We start from the raw sequence: 25,313 nt of genomic DNA, 5'->3' as shown, positions 1-25,313 counted from the left end.
ATTATTAAAAATTATTTTTTATTTTAATAACATTTTAATTTAATTTTATTTTATTTTTTTCTTCCTTTCTTTTTTTCTCCCTTTTTTTCTGAGCCATGTGGCTGACATGGTCTTGGTGCTCCGTCCAGGTGTAAGGCCTGTGCCACTGAGGTGGGAGAGCCAAGTTCAGGACATTGGTCCAACAGAGACATCCCATATCCACGTACTATGAACCAATGAAAGCTCTCGCAGAAATCACCATCTCAACGCTAAGACCCAGCTCCACTCAACGACCAGCAAGGTACAATGTTGGACACCCTATGTAAAACAACTAGCAAAACAGGAATACAACCCCACCCATTAACAGAGAGGCTGCCTAAAATCATAAAAAGGTCACAGACACCCCCAAAACAAAACAGCGGTCCTGCCACAAGAAAGAAAATATCCAGCCTCATCCACAAGAACACAGGCATCAATCCCCTCCACAGGAAGCCGACACAAACCACTGAACCAACCTCAACCACTGGGGGCAGACACCAAAAACAATGGGAACTATGAAGCTTCAGCCTGCAAAAAGGAGACCCCCAACACAATAAGTTAAGCAAAAGGAGAATACAGAGAAACACACAGCAGAAGAAGGAGCAAGGTAAAAAACCATCAGACCAAACAAATGAAGAGGAAATAGGCCGTCTACCTGAAATAGAATTCAGAGTAATGATAGTAAAGATGATACAAAATCTTAGAAATGGAACAGAGAAAATACAAGAAACGTTTAACAAGGAGCTAGAAGAACTAAAGTGCAAACAAACAATGATGAAGAACACAATAAATGGAATTAAAAATTCTCGAGAAGGAATCAATAGCAGAATAAATGAGGCAGAAGAACGGATAAGTGAACTGGAAGATGAAATAGTGGAAATAACTACTGCAGAGCAGAAAAAAGAAAGAAAGAATCAAAGGAATTGAGGACAGTCTTAGAGACCTCTGGGGCAACATTAAACACACCAACATTCGAATTATAGGGGTCCCAGAAGAAAAAGAGAAAAATAAAGGGACAGAGAAAATGTTTGAGGAAATTATAGTGGAAAACTTCCCTAATATGGCAAAGGAAATAGTCAGTCAAGTCCAGGAAGTGAAGACAGTCCCATACAGGATAAATCCAAGGAGAAACACGCCAAGACACATATTAATCAAACTATCAAAGGTTAAATACAAAGAAAAAATATTAAAAGCAGCAAGGGAAAAACAACAAATGATATACAAGGGAATCCCCATAAGGTTAACAGCTGATCTTTCAACAGAAACTCTGCAAGCCACAAGGGAGTGGCAGGACATATTTAAAGTGAAGAAAGGGAAAAACCTACAGCCAAGATTACTCTACTCATCAAGGATCTCATTCAGATTCAACAAAGAAATTAAAATCTTGACAAAAAAGCAAAAATTAAGAGAATTCAGCAGCACCAAACCAGCTTTACAACAAATGCTAAAGTAACTTCTTTAGGCAGGAAACACAAGAGAAGAGAAATACCTACAATAACAACCCAAAACAATTAAGAAAATGGTACATAGGAACATGCATATCGACAAACTACCTCGAGAAGGAATCAATAGCAGAATAAATGAGGCAGAAGAACGGATAAGTGAACTGGAAGATGAAATAGTGGAAATAACTACTGCAGAGCAGAAAAAAGAAAGAAAGAATCAAAGGAATTGAGGACAGTCTTAGAGACCTCTGGGGCAACATTAAACACACCAACATTCGAATTATAGGGGTCCCAGAAGAAAAAGAGAAAAATAAAGGGACAGAGAAAATGTTTGAGGAAATTATAGTGGAAAACTTCCCTAATATGGCAAAGGAAATAGTCAGTCAAGTCCAGGAAGTGAAGACAGTCCCATACAGGATAAATCCAAGGAGAAACACGCCAAGACACATATTAATCAAACTATCAAAGATTAAAAGTGAAGAAAGGGAAAAACCTACAGCCAAGATTACTCTACTCATCAAGGATCTCATTCAGATTCAACAAAGAAATTAAAATCTTGACAAAAAAGCAAAAATTAAGAGAATTCAGCAGCACCAAACCAGCTTTACAACAAATGCTAAAGTAACTTCTTTAGGCAGGAAACACAAGAGAAGAGAAATACCTACAATAACAACCCAAAACAATTAAGAAAATGGTACATAGGAACATGCATATCGACAAACTACCTTAAATGTAAATGGATTAAATGCTCCAACCAAAAGGTATAGACTGGCTGAATGGATACAAAAGCAAGACCCATATATATGCTGTCTACAAGAGACCCACTTCAGACCCAGGGACACATACAGACTGAAAGTGAGGGGATGGAAAAAGATATTCCATGCAAATGGAAATCAAAAGAAAGCTGGAATAACAATTCTCATATTAGACAAAATAGACTTTAAAATAAAGACTATTACAAGAGACAAAGAAGGACACTACATAATGATGAAGGGGTCAATCCAAGAAGAAGATATAATAATTGTAAATATTTATGCACCCAACATAGGAGCACCTCAATACCTAAGGCAAATACTAGCAACCATAAAACAGGAAATCAACAGTAACACAATCATAGTAGGGCACTTTAACATCCCATTTTAACCAATGAACAGATCATCCAAAATGAAGATATATAAGGAAACACAAGCTTTAAATGATACATTAAAAAAGATGGACTTAATTGATATTTATAGGACATTCCATCCAAAAACAACTGATTGCACTTTCTTCTCAAGTGTTCATGGAACATTCTCCAGGTAGATCATATCTTGGGTCACAAATCAATCCTTGGTAAATTTAAGAAAATTGAAATCGTTCCAAGTATGTTTTCTGACCACAACGCATTGAGACTAGATATCAGTTACAGGGAAAAATCTGTAAAAAATACAAACACATAGAGGCTAAACAATACACTACTAAACAAATAAGAGATCACTGGAGATATCAAAGAGGAAATCAAAAAATCCCTAGAAACAAATGACAATGAAAACACAACAACCCAAAACCTATGGGATGCAGCAAAAGTAGTGCTAAGAGGGAAGTTCATACCAATACATCTTACCTCCAGAAACAAGAAAAATCTCAAATAAACAACCTAAACTTACACCTAAAGCAATTAGAGAAAGAATAAAAAAATCCGAAAGTTAGCAGAAGGAAAGAAATCATAAAGATCAGATCAGAAACAAATGATAAAGAAATGAAGGAAACGAAAGCAAAGATCAATGAAACTAAAAGCTGGTTCCTTGAGAAGATAAACAAGATTGATAAACCATTAGCAAGACTCATCAAGAAAGAAAGGGAGAAGACTCAAATCAGTAGAATTAGAAATGAAAAAGGAGAAGAAACAACTGACTCTCTAGAAATACAAATTATCGAGATTTCGAAGCAAGATGGCAGAGTAGAAGGACGTGCTCTCACTCCCTCTTGCAAGAACACCAGAATCACAACTAACTGCTGAACAATCATCAACAGGAAGACACTGGAACACACCAAAAAAGATATCCCACATCCAAAGACAAAGGAGAAGCCACAATGAGATGGTAGGGGGGCGCAATTACAAAAAACTCAAATCCCATAGCTGCTGGGTGGGTGACTCACAAACTGGAGAACACTTACACCACAGAAGTCCACCCACTGGAGTGAAGGTACTGAGCAAAACGTCAGGCTTCCCAACCTGGGGGTCCGGCAAGAGGAGGAGGATTTCCTAGAAAATCAGACTTTGAAGTCTAGTGGGATTTGATTGCAGGACTCTGACAGGATTGGGAGAAACAGAGACTCCACTCTTGAAGGACACACATGAAGTAGTGTGTGCATCGGGATTCAGGGGAAGGAGCAGTGACCCCAGGGAAGACTGAACCAGACCTACCGGCTAGTGTTGGAAGGTCTCCTGCAGAGGTGGTGGGTGGCTGTGGCTCACCATGAGGACAAAGACTCTGGCAGCAGAAGTTCTAGAAAGTATTCCTTGACAGGAGCCCTCCCAGAGTCCACCATTGGCCCCACCAAAGAGCCCGGGTAGGCTCCAGTGTTGTGTTGCCTCAGTCCAAACAACCAATAGGAAGGGAAACCAGCCCCACCCATCAGCAGTCAAGCTGATTAAAGTTTTACTGAGCTCTGCCCACCAGAGCAACAGCCAGCTCTACCCACCGCAGGTTCCTCCCATCCGGGAACTTGCACAAGCCTCTTAGATAGCCTCATCCACCAGAGGGCAGATAGCAGAAGCAAGAAGAACTGCAATCCTGCAGCCTGTGGAAAAAAATCACATTAACTGAAAGATAGACAAGATGAAAAGGCAGAGGGCTATGTACCAGATGAAGGAAAAAGACAAAACCCCAGAAAAACAACAAAATGAAGTGGAGATAGGTAACCATCCAGAAAAAGATTTCAGAATAAGAGATAGGCAACCATCCAGAAAATGATTTCAGAATAACGATAGTGAAGATGATCCAGGACCTCGGAAAATGAATGGAGGCAAAGATCTAGAAGATGCAAGAAAATTTTAATAAAGACCTAGAAGAATTAAAGAACAAACAAACAAAGATGAACAATACAATAAATGAAATGAAAACTACACTAGAATGAATCAATAGCAGAAAAACTGAGGCAGAAGAACGGATAAGTGACCTGGAAGACAGAATGGTGGAATTCACTGCTGCAGAACAGAAAAAGAAAAAAAGAATGAAAAAAAATGAAGACAGCCAAGAGACCTCTGGGACAACATTAAATGCAACAACTTTCGCATTATAGGGGTCCCAGAAGGAGAAGAGAGAGAGAAAGGACTCAAAAAATATTTAAAGAGATTACAGTCAAAAACTTCCCCAACATGGGAAAGAAAATAGCCATCCAACTCCAAGAAGCACAGAGAGTCCCACACAGGATAAAGCCAAGGAGAAACATGCTGAGACAAATAGTAATCAAATTGGAAAAAATTAAAGAAAAAGAAAAATTACTGAAAGCAGTAAGGGCAAAATGACAAATAACATACAAGGGAACACCCATAAGGTTAGCAGCTGCTTTCTCAGCAGAAACTCTACAAGCCAGAAGGGAGTGGTATGATATACTTAAAGTGATGAAAGGGAAGAATCTACAACCAAGATTACTCTACCCAGCAAGGATCTCATTCAGATTCGATGGAGAAATCAAAAGATTTACAGACAAGAAAAAGCTAAGAGAATTCAGCACAACCAAACCATCTCTAACAAATGCTGAAGGAACTACTCTAAGTGGGGAACACAAGAGAAGAAAAAGACCTACAAAAACAAACCCAAAACAAATAAGAAAATGGCCATAGGAACATACATATCAATAATTACCTTAAACGTGAATGGATAAAATGTTCCAACCAAAAGACACAGGCTGGCTGAATGGATAGAAAAACAAGACACATCTATATGCTGTCTACAAGAGACCCACTTCAAACCTAAGGACACATACAGACTGAAAGTGAGGGTATGGAAAAAGATATTCCATACAAATGGAAATCAAAAGAAAGATGGAGTGGCAATACTCATATCAGATACAAAAGACTTTAAAATAAAGAATGTTACAAGAGACAAGGAAGGACACTACATAATGATCAAGGGATCAATCCAAGAAAAAGATGTAACAATTATAAATATATATGCACCCAACATAGGAGCACCTCAATACATGAGGCAACTGCTAACGGCTATAAAAGAGGAAATCGACAGTAGCACAATAATAGTGAGGGACTTTAACACCCCACTTACATAAATGAACAGATCATCCAAAATGAAAATAAATAAGGAAACAGAAGCTTTAAAAGACACAATAGACAAGATAGATTTAATTGATATTTATAGGACATTCCATCCAAAAACAACAGATTACACTTCCTTCTCAAGTGTGCATTGAACATTCTTCAGGATAGATCAAATCTTGGGTCACAAATCAAGCCTCAGTAAATTTAAGAAAACTGAAATCATATCAAGTGTCTTTTCTGACCACAACGCTATGAGATTTGAAATGAATTACAGGGAAAAAACATTTAAAAAAAAACAAACACGTGGAGGCTAAACAATACGTTACTAAATAACCAAGAGATGATTGAAGAAATCAAAGAGGAAATCAAAAAATACCTAGAGACAAAAGGCAATGAAAAAAAGATGATCCAAAACCTATGGGACACAATAAAAGCAGTTCTAAGAGGGAAGTTATAGCTATACAAGCCTGCCTCAAGTAACAAGCAAAATCTCAAATAAACAATCTAATGTAACACCTAAATGAACTAGAGAAAGAAGAACAAAGAATACCAAACGTTAGCAGAAGGAAAGAAATCATAAAGATCAGAGCAGAAATAAATGAAATAGAAACAAAGAAAACAATAGCAGAGATCAATAAAACTAAAAGCTGGTTCTTTGAGAAGTTAAACCAAATTGATAAACCATTAGGCAGTCTAATCAATAAAAAGAGGGAGAGGACTCAAATCAATAAAATTAAAAATGAGAACGGAGAAGTTATAACAGACACCCCAGAAATACAAAGCATCCTAAGAGACTACTACAAGCAACTCTATGCCAATAAGATGGAAAAGCTGGAAGAAATGGACAAATTCTTAGAAAAGCAATACAAAGCATCCTAAGAGACTACTACAAGCAACTCTATGCCAATAAGATGGAAAAGCTGGAAGAAATGGACAAATTCTTAGAAAGGTATACCCTTCCAAGACTGAACCAGGAAGAAACAGAAAATATGAACAGAGAAATCACAAGTAATGAAATTGAAGCTGTGATCAAAAATCTTCCAACAAACAAAAGTCCAGGACCAGATGCTTCACAGGTGCATTCTGTAAAATATTTAGAGATGAGCTAACACCCATCCTTCCCAAACTCTTCCAAATATTGCAGAGGAAGGAACACTCCCAAACTCATTTTATGAGGCCACAATCGCCCGGATACCAAAACAAGAAAAATATAATTTAAAAAAAATACAGACCGATATCACTGATGAATATAGATGGAAAAATCCTGAGCAAAATACTAGCGAACAGAATCCAACAACACGTTAAAAGGACCACACACCATCATCAAATGAGATTTATCCCAGGAATGCAATGATTCTTCAATATACGGAAGTCAATCAATGTGATACACTGTATTAACAAATTGAAGAATAAAAACCATATGATCTTCTCAATAGATGCAGAAAAAGCTTTTGACAAAATTCAACACCAATTTATGATTAAAAATCTCTCCAGAAAGTGGGCATAGAGGGAATCTACTTCAACATAATAAAGGCCATAAATGACAAACCCACAGCAAACATCATTCTAAATGGTGAAAAACTGAAAGCATTTCCTCCAAGATGAGGAAAAAGACAAGGATGTCCACTCTCACCACTATTATTCAACATAGTTTTATAAGTCCTAGCCATGGCAATCAGAGAAGGACAAGAAATAAAAGGAATACAAATTGGAAAAAAGGAAGTAAAGCTGTCACTGTTTGCAGATGACATAATACTATACATAGAGCATCCTAAAGATGCCACCAGAAACGTACTACAGCTAATCAATGAATTTGGTAATGTTGCAGGATACAAAATTAATGCACAGAAATATCTTGAATTCGTATAAACTAATGATGAAAAATCTGAAAGAGAAATTACTGAAACACTCTCATTTACCATTGCAACAAAAAGAATAAAATACCTAGGTAAAAACCTACCTAGGGAGACAAAAGACCTGTATGCAGAAAACTATAGGACACTGATGAAAGATATTAAAGATGATACCAACAGATGGAGAGATATCCCATGTTCTTGGATTGGAAGAATCAATATTGTGAAAATGACTATACTACCCAAAGCAATCTACAGATTCAATGCCATCCCTATCAAATAACCAAAGGCATATTTTACAAAACTAGAACAAAAAATCTGAAAATTTGTGTGGAGACACAAAAGACCCCAAATAGCCAAAGCACTCTTGAGGGAAAAAAGCAGAGCTGGATGAATCAGATTTCCTGACTTCGGACTATACTACAAAACTACAGTAATCAAGACAATATGGTACTGGCACAAAAATAGAAATATAGATCAATGGAACAAAATAGAAAGCCCAGAGATAAACCCATGCAGCTATGGTCAACTAATCTATGACAAAGGAGGCAAGGGTATACAATAGAGAAAAGACAGTCTCTTCAATAAATGGTGCTGGGAAAACTGGACAGCTACATGTAAAAGAATGAACTTAGAACACTCCCTAATGCCATACGCAAACATGAACTCAAAATGGATTAGAGACCTAAATGTAAGAACAGACACTATAAAACTCTTAGAGGAAAACATAGACAGAACACTCTATGACATAAATCACAGCAATGACTTTTTTGATCCACCTCCTACAGTAAGGGAAATAAAAAATAAATAAATAAACAAATGGGACCTAATGAAACTTCAAAGCTTTTGCACAGCAAAGGAAACCATAAACAAGATTAAAAGACAACCCTCAGAATGGGAGAAAATATTTGCAAACGAATCAATGGAACAAGCATTAATATCCAAAATATATAAACAGCTCATGAAGCTCAATATTAATAAAACAAACATCCCTATCCAAAAATGTGCAGAAGACCTAAATAGACATTTCTCCAAAGAAGACATACAGATGGCCAAGAAGCACATGAAAAGCTCCTCAACATCACTAATTACTAGAAAAATGCAAATCAAAACTACAACGAGGTATCACCTGAAGAAATAGAAAATATAAACAGGCCAATCACAAGCACTGAAATTGAAAATGTGATTAAACATCTTCGAACAAACAAAAGCCCAGACTATTTGCAATAGCCAGGTCATGGAAGCAACCTAAATGCCCATCAACAGACAAATGGATAAAGAAGATGTGGTACATATATACAATGGAATATTATTCAGCCATAAAAAGGAATGAAATTGGGTTATTTGTTGAGATATGGATGGATCTAGAGACTGTCATATAGAGTGAAGTAAGTCAGCAAGAGAAAAAAAATTTCATACCTTAACGCATATATGTGGAACCTAGAAAAATGGTATGGACGAACCACTTTGCAGGGCAGAAATTGAGTCACAGATGTAGAGAAGAAAGCTATGGACACTAATGGGGGAAAGCAGCGTGGTGGGGGGGAGGTGCGGGGGGGTGTGGTGAATTGGGCAACTGGGTTTGACATGTTCACCTTAATGTGTATAAAATTGATGACTAATAAGAACCTGCTGTATAAAAAAATAAATAAAATAAAAGTCAAAATTTCAAAAAAAAACAAAAAAGAAATACAAAGGATTATGACAGATTTCTACAAGCAACTATATGACAATAAAATGGACAACCTGGAAGAAATGGACAAATTCTTAGTAAAGCACAACCTTCTGAGACTGAACCAGGAAGAAATAGAAAATATAAACAGGCCAATCACAAGCACTGAAATTGAAAATGTGATTAAACATCTTCGAACAAACAAAAGCCCAGAACCAGATGGCTTCACAGATGAATTCTATCAAACATTTAGAGAAGAGCTAACAGCTATCCTTCTCAAACTCTTCCAAGATATAGCAGAGGGAGAAACACTCCCAAACATAGTCTACGAGGCCACCATCACCCTGATGCCAAAACCAGACAAAGATGTCACAAAAAAAGAAAACTACAGGCCAATATCACTGATGAACAGAGATGTACAAATCCTCAACTAATAATTGATGACTAATAAGAACCTGCTGTATAAAAAAATAAATAAAATAAAAGTCAAAATTTCAAAAAAAAACAAAAAAGAAATACAAAGGATTATGACAGATTTCTACAAGCAACTATATGACAATAAAATGGACAACCTGGAAGAAATCATTAAAGGGATCACACACCATGATCAAGTGGGGTTTATCCCAGGGATGCAAGGACTCTTCAATATACACAAATCAATCAATGTGATACATCATATTAATAAACTGAAGTATAAAAACCATATGATCATCTCAATAGATGTAGAAAAAGCTTTCAACAAAATTCAACACCCATTTATGATAAAAACCCTTCAGAAAGTAGGCATAGAGGGAACTTACCTCAACATAATAAAAGCCCCATATATGACAAACCCACAGCCAGCATCATTCTCAATGGTTAAAAACTGAAACCATTTCCACGAAATCAGGAAAAAGACACTCTCACTACTATTAATCAACATAGATTTGGGAGTTTAATCCACTGCAATCAGAGAAGAAAAAGAAATAAAAGTAATCCAAATCGGAAAAGAAGAATTAAAGTGTCAACGTTGTCAGATGACATGATACTATACATAACGAATCCTAAAGATGCTACCAGAAAAGTACTACAGCTAATCACTGAATTTGGTAAAGTAGCAGGATACAAAATTAATGCACAGAAATCTCTTGCATTTCTATACACTAATGATGAAAAATCTGAAAGAGAAGTTAAAGAAACACTCCCATTTATCATTACAATCAAAAGAATAAAATACTTAGGAATAAACCAGAAGAAGGAGACAAAAGACCTGTATGCCGAAAATATGACACTGATGACAGAAATTAAAGATTATTGAAACAGATGGAGAGATATACCATGTTCTTGGATTCGAACAATCAATATTGTGAAAATGATTCTAGTACCCAAAGCAATCTACAGATTCAGTGCAATCCATTTCAAACTACCAATGGCATTGTCACAGAACTAGAACAAAAAATTTCAGAATTTGTATGGAAACACAAAAGATCCCAAAGCAATCTTGAGAAAGAAAAATGGAGCTGGAGGAATCAGGCTCCTAGACTTCAGACTATATTACAAAGCTGCAGTAATCAACACAGTATGGAACTGGCACAAAAACAAAAATATAGATCAATGGAACAGGATAGAAAACCCAGATATAAACCCACACACATGTGGTCACCTTATGTTTGATAAAGGAGGCAAGAATATTCAATGGGGAAAAGACAAACTCTTCAATAAGTGGTGCTGGGAAACGTTGACAGCTACATGTAAAAAAATGAAATTAGAACACTCCCTAACACCATACACAAAAATAAACTCAAAATGGATTAAAGACCTAAATGTAAGAACAGACACTATCAAACTCTTAAAGGATTAATCTCCAAAATATACAAGCAGCTTATGCAGCTCAATATCAAAAGAACAAATAACCCAATCCAAAAATGGGCAGAAGACCTAAATAGACATTTCTCCAAGGAAGATATACAGATTGCCAACAAACACATGAAAGGATGCTCAACATCACTAATCATTAGAGAAATGCAAATCAAAGCTAAAATGAGATATCACCTCACAGCAGTCAGAATGGCCATAGTTAAAATATCTACAAGCAATAAATGCTGGAGAGGGTGTGGAGAAAAACGAACCCTCTTGCATTGTTGGTGGGAATATAAATTGATACAGCCACTATTGAGAACAGTATGGAGGTTCCTTAAAAAACTAAAAATAGAACTATAATATGACCCAGCAATCCCACTGCTGGTCATATACCCTGAGAAACCATAATTCAAAAAGAGTCACGTACCACAATTTTCATTGCAGCACTATTTACAATAATCAGGACATGGAAGCAACCTAAGTGTCCATTGACAAATGAATGGATAAAGAAGATGTGGCACATATATACAATGGAATATTACTCAGCCGTAAGAAGAAACGAAATTGAGTTATTTGCAGTGAGGTGGATGGACATAGAGACTGTCATACAGAGTGAAGTAAGTCAGAAAGAGAAAAACAAATACCGTATGCTAACACATATATATGGAATCTAAAAAAAAAAGGTCTGAAGAACCTAGGTTCAGACAGGAATAAAGACACAGATGTAGAGAATGGACTTGAGGACACGGGGAGTGGGAAATGTAAGCTGGGCCAAAGTGAGAGAGTGGCTTGGACATATATACACTACCAAATGTAAAATAGGTAGCTAGTGGGAAGCAGCTGTATGGCACAGGGAGATCAGCTCAGTGCTTTGTGCCCACCAAGAGGGGTGGGATAGGGAGGTTGGGAGGGAGACACCAGAGGGAGGAGAAATTGGGATATATGTATATGTATAACTGATTCACTTTGTTATACAGCAGAAACTAACACACCATTGTAAAGCAATTATACTCCAATAAATATGTTAAAAAATATACAGATCACCCCATCCCAGGCCTACTAATCAGGATTTTCAGGGAAGGACCTTGGAATCTATATATTTCCTTTCCCCCAGTAATTATGATGATAGGCAAATTTTGAAAGGATTTCACTTCACTACAGTATGTCATTGTGGCTAAATATTCTAGTTGGTTCTTCCCCTCCATAATAATTGGTCAAATTTTATGATTTGTATTTTTCTTGTCTATTTGTTTATTGTATATACATCTTCTGGATTGTAAATTCAAGCTCCACAAGGGTATATATCAGGCCTGCTTGTTCACTACTCTATCCCCAGCACTAGAACAGTGCTTGGTATGTACTTGATGTTCAGTAATATTTGTGGAATGAAAGAATGAATTTTTTATACTATTTTAAAGGTTACACTCCATTTACAGTTATTAAAAAACACTGGCTATATTCCCTGTGTTATACAGTACATCCTTGTAGCCTGTCTTTCACCCAACTGTTTGTACCTCCCACTGCCCCATCTCTATATGGCCCTTCCCCTCCCCACCACTGGTAATCATTAGTTTCTTCTTTGTATCTGTGAGTCTGCTTCTTTTTGGTTATAGTCACTAATTTGCTGTAGTTTTTAGATTCCATATATAAGTGATATCATACATATCTGTCTTTCTCAGTCTGACTTATTTCACTTAGCATAATGCCCTCCAAGTCCATCCATGTTGCTGCAAATTGCAAAATTTTTGTTCTTTTTATGGCTGAGTAGTATTGCAGTGTGTGTGTGTGTGTATGTGTGTGTGTGTGTACCACATCCATCCATTCATCTGTTGATGGACACTTAGGTTGCTTCCTTATCTTGGCAATTGTAAATAATCCTGCTAAGAACATTGGAGTGCATGTATTTTTTGAATTAGTGTTTTTATTTTTTTTTGGGTATGTACAGGAGTGGAATTGCTGCGTCACATGGTAGTTCTATTTTTAGTTTTTGGAGAAACCTCTATACTGTTTTTCATAGTGGCTGCATCAATTTACATTCCCACCAACACTGTAAGATGGTTTCCTTTGAACGAATGTATGTTTAACAGAAAGGTGTGCCCTCTATTTATAGCACACAGAATACAAATATATAATAATATACATTTAAACTAATGGCAGTTTGGAATATTGAGGTTTTTTATTATTTTAATAGAAATGTACTTAGAAGCTTATAGAGCCTGAGAGTCCTCATTTTAAATAGCCAATATATTTGAGCTGTCAATACATAGGAGTTATGGTTATAGAAGATACTTATTCTATAAATGGTTATAGAAAATACTTATTCTATAAATTTATGAGCAACTCTGGAGGGATAAAGTTTATCCAGGAGACTAAAGATTTGGAAACCAATTACCTCAATTTCCAGTTTCCTCAGTTAAGGAATCTGAGTCCCAGAGTGATAAAATAACTTGGCCATGGGTCATATAAAATGGTTGAAAAACTGTATTATACAAAATTAGGGATATTTATTTTGAAACAAAGAAATAAATACTTGAATTCCCTGGTGGCCTAGAGATTAGAATTTGGCGCTTTCACTGCCGTGGCCTGGGTTCAATCCCTGGTCGGGGAACTGAGATTCTGCAAGCCACATGGCACAGCCAAAAATAGGAATAAATACTCTTTACATAATTGATAGCTGGAATGTAGAAGAGGCTATTTGGAGTAAGTTGGATCCAGAGTGAAAAACTGGAACTAAGGCCTAGAATTAATAAGACAATAGATACTGATTCAGTTTTAGGAAGAACATTTTTGGAAAAAAAAGAAAAACAAAGCTATCCAAAAACTGGACTGAGGAACCTTGCAAAGTATTATGTTCCATATTCCTGAAATTTTCATGCAAAGACTGAATAGCCATCCACCTATAATGCTGAAGAAGGAATTTTTACCTTAAATGGAAGTTTAGACTAGTTGGCTTCTAAGATCCCTTCCATCATCTATGATTCTTTGAAAATGTAATAAACCCATTAAGATTATGTTTGTATACTGAATTATTTTCCTGGTGGCTTCCAGTTTTGAGAAATATCCAGAGGAACTATGTCAGCCCTAGTATGTAATAAATTCCCATATAGTCCCAATGTTCACATATTATTTTACCTTTATCATTATACAGTATATAATCACTCATTTCTCCCAAGAAGGGTGAAAAAAGAAGTTGAAAATAAATGGACATCGGTTTCTGTTTTCTGTTTTTTTCTCTCTTCCCAAACCTTTATGACCCAAAGGAAGCCAAACGCATCCTAAGAAAACTGGTATCGTTCTTCTGCCCACACCACCATTTTCCCAAGCATCTGTGTCTAAGATTATTGTGAAAAAGAAGCATCAGTATTTGATAAACATCAGTATTCAAAGACAAGAAATAGAGAAAGTACATGACAATTTAATGGAACTTTAGTAAGAAGTTAAATTCTTTACTTTTTCTGAAGTCTAGTAGCTTATTCTCAATGAGACCATACACTGGGAAATTGAAATGGAACTATACTCTTTAAAATAGTGTTTCTCCTATGGGACAATTTAGCAAAGCTAGGAAAATTAATATCCATAAATATTTTCCTTTTCTACCAGGTAATTTTCACCTGGGAGCCTACAAAGCAATCCATGTGTTTCAGGTTTCACATTTAGCATTGAATGCTAAATACATCAAAGGTACTACATATCCTGAATTTGAAGAGAAAATGCCCCCCCAAAAAAAATTATAAAGAAGAATTAATCTTCTTGGACTAACTGAATAGTTCTTCTGTTTTGCCCTGCATTTTTTATTTTTGCAAAATCCTACCACGTAAAAGTTAACTTTATTCATGTTTTTTATTTACATTATAGAATATCTAAGGTGGCTTTGTATTTAAGTGGACCTTGTTGTATAGAAGCAATTCTACTTAGTATACAAAGAAAGGGTACCATAATCAAATTTAGATCTGAAATTATGAAATGCTATTGAATGACTTTCTACACTAAAAGAGAATACACAGGTTTTAAGAATTCTTCTTCCACTTTGTAGGTTGGCGTGGCAACTCTACTTTGTAGAGTCATATGGCAAAACTATAAAGGTTACAAACTCTAATCATATAAAATGAGCTTTTTGAAAATTGCATGAGAAACTTGAGAATAAAATTGGTTTTAGACTGCAGCTTCCAAATAATGTTGGAGTAGACATAATTTTCCCTATCCTTCCCACTAAGTACAACTAAAATCCCTGGACATTATTTATAAAACAAACATAAGAAGACTGTGAAGGGTGGAAAGAACTCACATCTGCTAGGGCCACAGGACCTAAGGAATAACATAAAAATATATACATTCATTTATTTATAGTTAACCATTTTTAATTGAAGTATAGTTAGTTTACAATGTTGTGTTAGTTTCAGGTGTACAGCAAAGTGATTCAGTTACATGTATATACACATATATGTATATATATATTCTGTTTCAGATTCTTTTCCATTATAGGTTATTACAAGATATTGAATACAGTACCCTGTGCTATACAGTAGATCCTTGTTGGTTATCTATTTTATATATAATAGTGTATATTTGTTAATCCCAAACTCCTAATTTATCTCTTCCCCCACCCCACTAGCCCCTTTGGTAATAAGTTTTTTTCTATGTCTGTGAGTCTTATTTCTGTTTTGTAAATAAGTTCATTTGTATCTTTTTTTAGATTCCACATATAAGTGATATCATATGATATTTGTCTTTCTCTGTCTGACTTCACTTAATATGATAGTCTCTAGGCCCATCTGTGTTGCTGAAAATGACATTATTTCATTCTTTTTTATGGCTGAGTAATATTCCATTGTATGTATATACCACATGTTTATCCATTCATCTGTCAATGGACATTTAGGTTGCCCTATAACTATTAAGGAAATTGAATTCAAAAAATCTCCCCAAAAAAGAATCTACAAGCACCCCAAACCTCCAGCTAACATCATACTTTAATGGTGAAAAATAGAATGCTTTCCCTCTGAGACCAGAAACAAGATGTCCACTCTAACCACCTTTATTCAATATAGTAGTAGAAGTTCTAACCAGCACAATAAATCGAGAAAAGGAAATAAAAGATACACACGATTAGCTGTGTAGAAAATCCTAAAGAACCTACAAAACACTCTTACAACTAATAAGTGAATTCACCAAAGTCTCTGGATACAAGGTCATCATATAAAAATCAATTGCATGTCTATATAGTAAAAATGATGAAATGAGAGAGTGGCATGGACATATATACACTACCAAATGTAAAATAGATAGCTAGTGGGAAGCAGCTGCATAGCACAGGGAGATCAGCTCGGTGCTTTGTGACCACCTAGAAGGATGGGATAGGGAGGGTGGGAGGGAGGGAGACTCAAGAGGGAAGAGATATGGGAACATATGTATATGTATAACTGATTCACTTTGTTGTAAAGCAGAAACTAACACACCATTGTAAAACAGATATACTCCAATAAAGATGTTTTTAAAAAAGAAATTGAAGATATTAATAAATTATTTGCAATCACTCAAAAAATCAAATACTTACATGTAACTCTAACAAAACATGTACAGGACTTGTATGCTGAAAACTACAAAACACTGATGAAAGAAAAAAAGAAATTCTAAATAAATGGAGAGACATTCTGTGTTCATGTACTGGAAGACTCGACATGGTAAAAATGTAAATTCCCCCCAAATTGATATTCCAGTTTAACATAATTCCTATAAAATTCCAGCAAAATTGTTTGTTGCTGTAGACAAGATAATTCTAAAATTCACATGGAAAGGAAATTGCTAGTATAGCTAAAACAGTTCTTGACAAAAAGAATAAAGTGGAAGAGATCCATCTACCCAATTTTGAGACTTATTATATAACTACCGTAACCAAGACTGTGGTATTGGCAGGGTGATAAGACGTATAGATCATTGGAACAGAATGGAGAGCCCAGAAATAGTCCTGCACAACCATGGCCAACTTAGTTGATTTTTGACAAAGGTGAAAAAGCAATTCAATGGAGGAAGTCTTTTCAAGAAATGGTGCTGGAACAATTGGATATCTATAGGTAAACATAAATTAACCTTGATGTAAATCTCACACCTTATACAAAGTGAATTCATAATGGATCAGAGATTTAAATGTAAAAAATAAAACTATAAAAATTTTAGATAACATAGGAGAAAATCTTTGTGGCCTAGGGCTTGGTGAAGAATTCTTAGGAATAGGACTAAAAGCATAATCCATAAAAGAATAAAGCAGTAGCTTGGACTTCATCGAAATTAAAAAAAAAAACTTTTGTGCTGCAAAAGACCAGGATGATGAAAATACAAGCTACAGATGAGGAAAAAATATTTGCAAACCACATATCTGACAAAGAACTCATATCTGCTACAGAATGGGAGAACATTTTGCAAAACCACATATCTGACAAAAATTCATATCTAGACTATATAAAGTACTTTCAAAACTTAATATTAAAAACAACAATTACAAAATGGACAGGAGACATGAAAAGACATTTCACTGATATATGGATGGCAAAAAGCACATGAAATTATTTTCAACATCACTAGCCATTGGGGAAATTAAATTAAGAACTTGATGATCTATTGCTACATGCACCAATGAGAACAGCTAAAAAAAAAAGAATTACTTATAATATGAAGTCCTGGAAAGAATGCCAAGAAACTGGATCTCTCATACATTGCTGGTAGAAATATAAAATGGCACAACTTTTATGGAAACAATTTGGCAGTTTCTTTTAAAATTAAACATATAATTACCATTTGAGCCAGCAGTTGCATTCTTGGGCATTTATCTTAGAGAAATGAAAACTTACATCGGCATAAAAACCTGTACATGACTGTTCATAGAAGCTTTTTAGCTTTAGCTGTATATAACAGCCAAAAATTAGAAACAACCCAAGTGTCCTCCAACAAGTGAAGGGTTAAAAAAACATTGCAAAGAAACAGAAACAAAATGGTACATAAGTATCATGGAAGACTACTTAGCAATAAAAATGAATGGACTATTGATATATGTGACTTTAATAAATTTCCAGGAAATTAAGCTGAATGAGAAAATCCAATTTTTTGAAATATTTGAAGGCACATGCTGTATGACTCCGTTTATATAACATTCTCAAAATGACACAATTATAGAGGTAGAAAACAGATTGGTGGTTGCCAGGGGTTGAGGATGGTGGGAGGGAGAAGAATGGTGTGATAAAGGAACATAGAATTGTACACATATATTGTACAATATCAATTTCCTTTTTCTGTTATGGTGCTATAATTATGTAAAATGTAAATTGGAGGAAACTGAGTGAAGAAGACCAATTTTTGCAACTTCCTGTAACTCGAAATTTATTTTACTATAAAAAGGTTAAAAAATTGGTTCTAAATCTAATAAAATGCAATTTTAGAATACTTAAAATACCCAGGTAGTCATTATGGAGCCAAACAGTTACTAGAAGGCACAGTTTCACGTACAAAGAGCAAGATTGGAAATGGGACATGAACTATGGTTAGAGCTGCATGTCTGGTCCCTTTCAGAAAAGAACCAATTTGTGTTTCTTTTGAAATATTTGGTAGATAATTTTCACCAGAAAAAACAAAAACAAAAATGTGTTCTGCAACAGGCTGCATGTTGCTTGAAAGTCTGAGTATTTAGATAAATATTTCTTCTAATAAGGTATTTTAAAATAAAAGCAATTACTTTTATTTTAGCTTATTGAGTAATAATAAAACTGCATTATTCTAGGTACCTACTTATTCTTTTTAATCATATTTTATGCAGTATCCATTCATTATTTTAATGGCTAAAACTGCTAAAGTATCTATTTTTTACAAAATTTTCTCTTCTATTTCTCTTATAAAGACTTGGATTGGGAATCGAAGAAGGAAATATCGTTTAATGGGGATTGAAGTTCCACCTCCAAGAGGAGGCCCTGCTGATTTTTCTGAGCAACCCGAATCAGGTTCTTTATCTGCACTCACACCAGGAGAGGAAGCTGGTCCTGAAGTAGGAGAGGATAATGACAGAAATGATGAAGTATCCATCTGTTTGTCTGAAGGAAGCTCGCAAGGTATTTTATATGCTCCACCTCCTAATGATATCTTTTGTGAATTTGATGCTTTTTTACTTGCTTTTCAGCTTACCGCACTTCAAATCTAAAGTCCTCAAAACATTTGGTTAAATATTTGAAAAGAATAGACATATTTTATTCTATTTTAAAATAATAGTTGTATATATTTAAAGTGTGCAACATATTTAGATATACATGTACATAGTGAAATGATTACTACAGTCAAGCTAATTAACATATCCATCTCCTCACATAGTTACCTTTCTGTGTGTGTGTGGTGAGAGCACCTGAAATCTACTTCCAAAGCAAATTTCCAGCATACAATATAGTACAGTTGACCCTTAAACAACATGGGTTTGAACTGAACTGGTTCACTTTCAATAAATACATTGGAAAAATTTTTGGAGATTTGCAACAATTTAGAAAAACTTGCAGACAAACCGTGTAGCTTAGAAATATCGAAAAAGTTAAGAAAAGGGCATGTCATGAATGCATAAAATATATGTAATATACATATAACATACAAAATATGTGTTAATCAACTGTTTATGTTATTGGTAAGGCTTGTGGTCAACAGTAGGCTATTAGTAGTTAAGTTTTGGAGGAGTCAACATTTATACTTGGGCTTCCCTGGTGGCGCAGTGGTTGAGAGTCCGCCTGCCGATGCAGGGGACGCGGGTTCATGCCCCGGTCCGGGAGGATCCCACATGCCGTGGAGCGGCTGGGCCCGTGAGCCATGGCCGCTGAGCCTGCACGTCCAGAGCCTGTGCTCCGCAAAGGGAGAGGCCACAACAGTGAGAGGCCCGCATACCAAAAAAAAAAAAAAAATTTATACTTGGATTTTTAACTGTGCAGGGGGTGTGGTGCCTGTAACCCCCACGTTGTTCAAGGGTCAACTGTATTGTTAACTTTAGTCATCATGCTCTACATTAGTTATCTAGACTTATTCATCCTATGTAATTGCAATTTTGTAACCTTTGACCAATATTTCCCCATTTTCCTCACCTCCTCACCCTAGTACCTACCATTCTACTCTCTGCTTCTATGTATTTGACTTTTTTTGATTCCACATGTGAGATCATGCAATGCTTTTCTTTCTGTGTTTGGCTTATTTCAGTTAACATAATGTCCTCTAGGTTCATCCAAACAGTCGCAAATGGCAGGATTTTTTTTAACGACTAACATTCCATTGTATATGTATACCACGATTTCTTTATCCATTCATCTGTTAATGGACACTTAGGTTGTTTCCATACCTTGACTACTGTGACGAATGCTGCAATGAACATGGAAGCACAGATACCTCTTTGAGGTACTGATTTCATTTCCTTTGGATATATACCCAGAAGAGGAATCGCTGAATCATATGGTAGTTTCATTTTTAATTTTTTGAGGAACTTTCATTCTGTTTTTCATAATGGCTCTACCCCTTTTTTCCATATCCTCACCAACACTTGTATTTTACCTTTTTGATTTTTAATGCTTCCACCTAAGCAGTCTCCCACATCGTCATCACAAAAAGTGACACTCATCTACCACAATAATGATCTCCATGATTTGAAATATTGGTTATTACAACAATCCATAAATTATAATATATGATCGTTTTAATTTTATTGGAATTCTAGTCAATTTGGGTTAGAGCAACTTAAATGCATTGTAATCAAAGAGAGTATGGTATAATGTGACAAATACCAGACTAGTAGTTGGACAACCTGGGTACAAGTCCTAGATCTTCCACTAGCTGATTATGTGACTTCAGGCAAAGTATTTAATTCATCAGGCTTTAGTTTTCTCATCTGCGAAATAAGGAAATTAGGCCGGATCATCTTTATAATACTTCTCAGTGCTTCCTTAAATGAGAATTCAAATAATAACATGTAATTATACCATTTGTCCGTGAGAAGTATTTTTCATTTGACTTCAAGCATAGAAAGAGTCCTCTCCTGACACCTTTTTTATGTACACTTTTATTGAGGTTTAATTTACATAGAATAAAATTCATCCATTGCAAAAGTAGAATTCAATGATTTTTATTAAAGTTTATAAAGTTGTACAACCATCACCATCACTAAAATCAAAATTTAGAATAATCTCTTCAAATCACTAAAATCAATTATAGAATATTTTCACCACTTCAAAAAATTTCCTTGAGCCCATTTTCAGCCAGTACCCACTCCCACCTCCAAACCTAGGCAACCACAGATCTGATGTCTGACTATATAAATTTGTCTTTTCTGGGCATTTCATATAAATGAATCATATAATATATAGTGGGGGGGTTTCATCTGTAATAGAGAGATAATTTTGCATTGGCCCATTTTGTTTGTTTTTATTTTATCGATCAGGGTATTCACACTATATTTTCCAGTTTATTTTTCCTTCTAAATTTGCTTATGGGGTTTTCAAATGTCAGAACTTTTGTTTATAATTTTTATATTGTTAAATATACCAATTCTTTCCTTTATGGTTTGTGACTTTGGTGACAGGATTACAAAATCCTTCCTTGTACTACAATTATATAAACATACCCCATATTTGCTTCATGTATCCTTATGGTTTCATTTTTACAACATGATATTTATCCCACCTAGAAATTGTTTTGCTTTAAGATACGTGAAGGCAATACCTAATTTTGTTTTTCCAAATGATTAACCAAATGTCCCTACACTATGTGTTGAATAAGTCAGCATTTTTCCAGTGAGTTTGTGTAGCTTCTTTTAATCAAAGATAGATAGATAGATAGATAGATGATAGAGAAATAGAGAGATAGATAGACACAAATTCATGTATGTATACATACACACATGGATTAAATTCTGGATTTCCTACTATGTTAGATTGATCTGATTGTTTATAACTGTGGTTTTATAAGATATCTGAAGATCTGGCAAGGCTCTCATTCTTAGCTCTTGTAGTACACTGATTCTTCTAGATGAACATAGTTCATACCTTTACCCAATACCCCTCCCCAAATTCATTTAAGATTTTTATTGTTACTGCACTAAATGGATAGGATAATGTGGGAAGATGAATGCAGTTTTGCATGTGCTGAGTTTTAAATGAGGGCAGGACATCCATGTGGAGCTGTCCAGCAGACCCTTGGATAATATGGGTCTGGAGCTCAGAAGAAGGGGTAAGATATGAGAAGAAATATTGGAGTCATCCACATCGAGGCCAAAAGAAAAATGTCTAGCCATAGAAATAGATGATTTAGTTAGGTGAGAAAATGGAAAACAAGAAAGGAAGATAGAAAAGGACAGTGTGTTGAGAAATATCCAGATTTCTGGAGGAGAAAAAGGAGCCACTTAAAGAACATTCAGATATAGGAGAATCAGGATAGTATGTTATTACCAAAACCAAGGAAAGAAAAATATTTCAGAAGGAAGAGGCATCATTATTTCAATGTTCTCATAGAGGTTGAGTAGAAATTCCTCTCATATAAGGTATCTAAAGTGGTTAAAGTTATATAAGTGGATGATAGAACAGTGGTATGAGGGAGTGGAGGGAGAGGGATATGGGGGGCTGTTGTCAATGGATATAAAGTTACAGTTACAGAAGAGGAGTAAGTTCCAGAGAACTGCTGAACAACTCAGTGCCTGTAGTTAGAAATAAGTGATTGTATACTTAAAAACTTAAGAGGGTAAATCATGTTAAGCATTTGTAACACAAAAAAGGGACACAAGGAAACTTTTGGAGGTGATGGATACGTTTATTACCTGGATTGTGGTGATGGTAACAAAAGTATATACAAGTTCAAATTCACCAAATTTTATACATTAATTATGTGCAGCTTTTGTGTACAAATATTTTCTGTGATTCTAAATAGATCCTTAGAGAATGATGACTGGCAGCTATTTGAGGGAGAGTGGGGAAGTAGGGATTTGTGTTTTTCTATGGGTGGGTCAGAGAGCTGTGAGGAAATATTCTGATAAAAGGAAATTACATAAGCCCTTAAGGGGAGTTTCATTCCCCAACTCCATCTTCCCCACCTAAAAGGGAATTTTTAAAAATAAAGTAGTTAATGGGAAAAAAGTGAGTTAATTTTAAGGCTGCTAATGGACCACTGCTCCTACACTAGCATCCTTTGTCATTTAATAGCGTGCTCTCTAGACAGCTGACATAGGAATCAAGATCTAATGAGAAAAAGGAGAGAGAATTTAATGCATGAATCAAAAAACACGATGCGAAGTGAGATTGCCTAGGATCCCTCTTGGTGGCTTGTTTTTCACAGTTGCATGGTAACCTTTTCATTCTCATCAGAAATTGCAAAATAAAAGCATAAAATAATTTTCAAATACTGAAAAGAGTCTTTTTCTGTATGATTTCCTACTAGTGCTGTCCTGTTATCATCCTCATTTTACTGATGGAGAATACTAATCTGATTTAACTGTGTGATTCTTTTGGGACAATTAAGTGAATTGTATCATCCGGCCTAGATTAATATAATACCTTTAAAATATGCTGACCATATTCTCTTTCAGTTATGTAAATGTAGTCGAATGTATGTTTACTTTGAGTTTCCATTAATTACATCTTAGAGATATGGAGGCAAGATAATCATAGTAGCTTCCCATACTATTTCAAAAAACTAACAACTTGAAACTCAGGGTCCTTTATAATACAGCTGTTGATTCAATAGGGTTAGAGTCTTTTAAATGTCTAAAAAGAAAAAAATGTCTTTAAATCAGGGCTCACATTTTACATTTCAAAAAACAATTAAAATCACTTTAAAATATTCTAGAAAAAAAACTCTACAAGCAAAAACAAGGATTATTTTTTAAAACACAGTAAAAGACAGGGTTAGCCAAAGTCACGAAAAAATGCTGTTTATCTTTTAGCGGTTTCAAGTCCATTCTTTTGCTTCTGGGAGAGTAGGTACTCCCCTGATACAGAGCTTCTGACTTACCTCTAATTTCCTCCTACTTCCCACCTTCGCTTCTCCCATTTCCTTTGCCTTTCCATGTGTGGAAGTGAAGTGAAAAGATATGTGGTTGGGATTGATAAAGAAAAGGCTACCTGTGGCTTCCCTGGTGGCGCAGTTGTTGAGGGTCCTCCTGCCGATGCAGAGGACACAGGTTCGTGCCCCGGTCCGGGAGGATCCCGCATGCTGCGGAGCAGCTGGGCCCGTGGGCCGTGACCACGGAGCCTGCGCGTCCAGAGCCTGTGCTCCGCAATGAGAGAGGCCACAGCGATGAGAGGCCCGCGTCCCGCAAAAAAAAAAAAAAAGAAAAGGCTACCTGGATTCACTGCCCACACCCAACTGCAAACTTTAGCAAATGTAATAGATGACTCAGCTCCTTAATTTCAAGTTTTGTGTCTACCAAAATATATTTATGGTTGAGCAACTTTAAAGATTTATAATATCCTGAGAAGTGAACTGTCTAAAGTATAGAAAAAACATCTATAATGTTAAATTCATTAAATTTTGTAACAAAGCCTCTTTTCAGCTGTACCTATTATGTATGTGGATATGCACATGAAAGATAATTCTGCGTACAGTTACTTAGTGTGAGCATGCGGCCACCACATAAAGTGCCCTCTAGAGTTTTCACTGATTAGTAATTCTACTTATTTGTTTATTTTCCAATAAAGAGAGCTGCTTTTGTTGAATAATAACCAGACATATTGACAGTATTTAGCTTTCAAACTTTTACAAATGTGGAAGCTATCTGTAAGCAAAAGAAAACATGCCTTATTCAGCTGTATCATTTCATACCTTTTTATTTTAGAAATCCTCAAAACAGTTTTTATATACATCTTATAAAAGAATCAAATGATGGATGAATCTGTTGCTGGTAAAGCAGAACTATGTACCAAGGTATGAGCAAGTGAGAACAGAAATGTAAGGCAAACCTCTAAGGAATGATACCAGTAAAGATCTGTTGATGAGCAATATAACTCCTATTCTGAGGGCACCAGTACTAATACCAGCTCTGCAGCTAAATCTGTTGACAATTTTCCCTTCCTTCATTTCATTTAGTTGCTGATTTCACAGGACTTGAAATGCGGTGATTTGAAATGTCCTAATAATTAATAAAATTTCCTCTATCTAGGAACCACTTTTTTTTAACTTTTTATTTTATATTGGAGTATAGCCGATTAACAATGTTGTGATAGTTTCAGTTGCAC

General features: G+C 35.5%; 1 protein-coding gene across 1 annotated transcript in view; it reads left to right on the top strand.

Annotated features, from left to right (window-relative positions):
* HDX (highly divergent homeobox) overlaps positions 1 to 25,313 on the top strand; it is a 169,638-nt gene that overhangs the window by 123,886 nt on the left and 20,439 nt on the right. Inside the window, exon 6 of the mRNA XM_055081886.1 lies at positions 18,974 to 19,181. Coding sequence (XP_054937861.1) covers positions 18,974 to 19,181 — 208 coding nt within the window. The remainder of the gene's footprint in view (positions 1 to 18,973; positions 19,182 to 25,313) is intronic.

This window comes from Physeter macrocephalus, chromosome 21 (assembly GCF_002837175.3).
Source record: "Physeter macrocephalus isolate SW-GA chromosome 21, ASM283717v5, whole genome shotgun sequence".
Taxonomy (NCBI): Eukaryota; Metazoa; Chordata; class Mammalia; order Artiodactyla; family Physeteridae; genus Physeter; species Physeter macrocephalus.
Note: the sequence above shows the minus strand (reverse complement) of the source record. Positions and strands in the feature narration are given on the sequence as shown.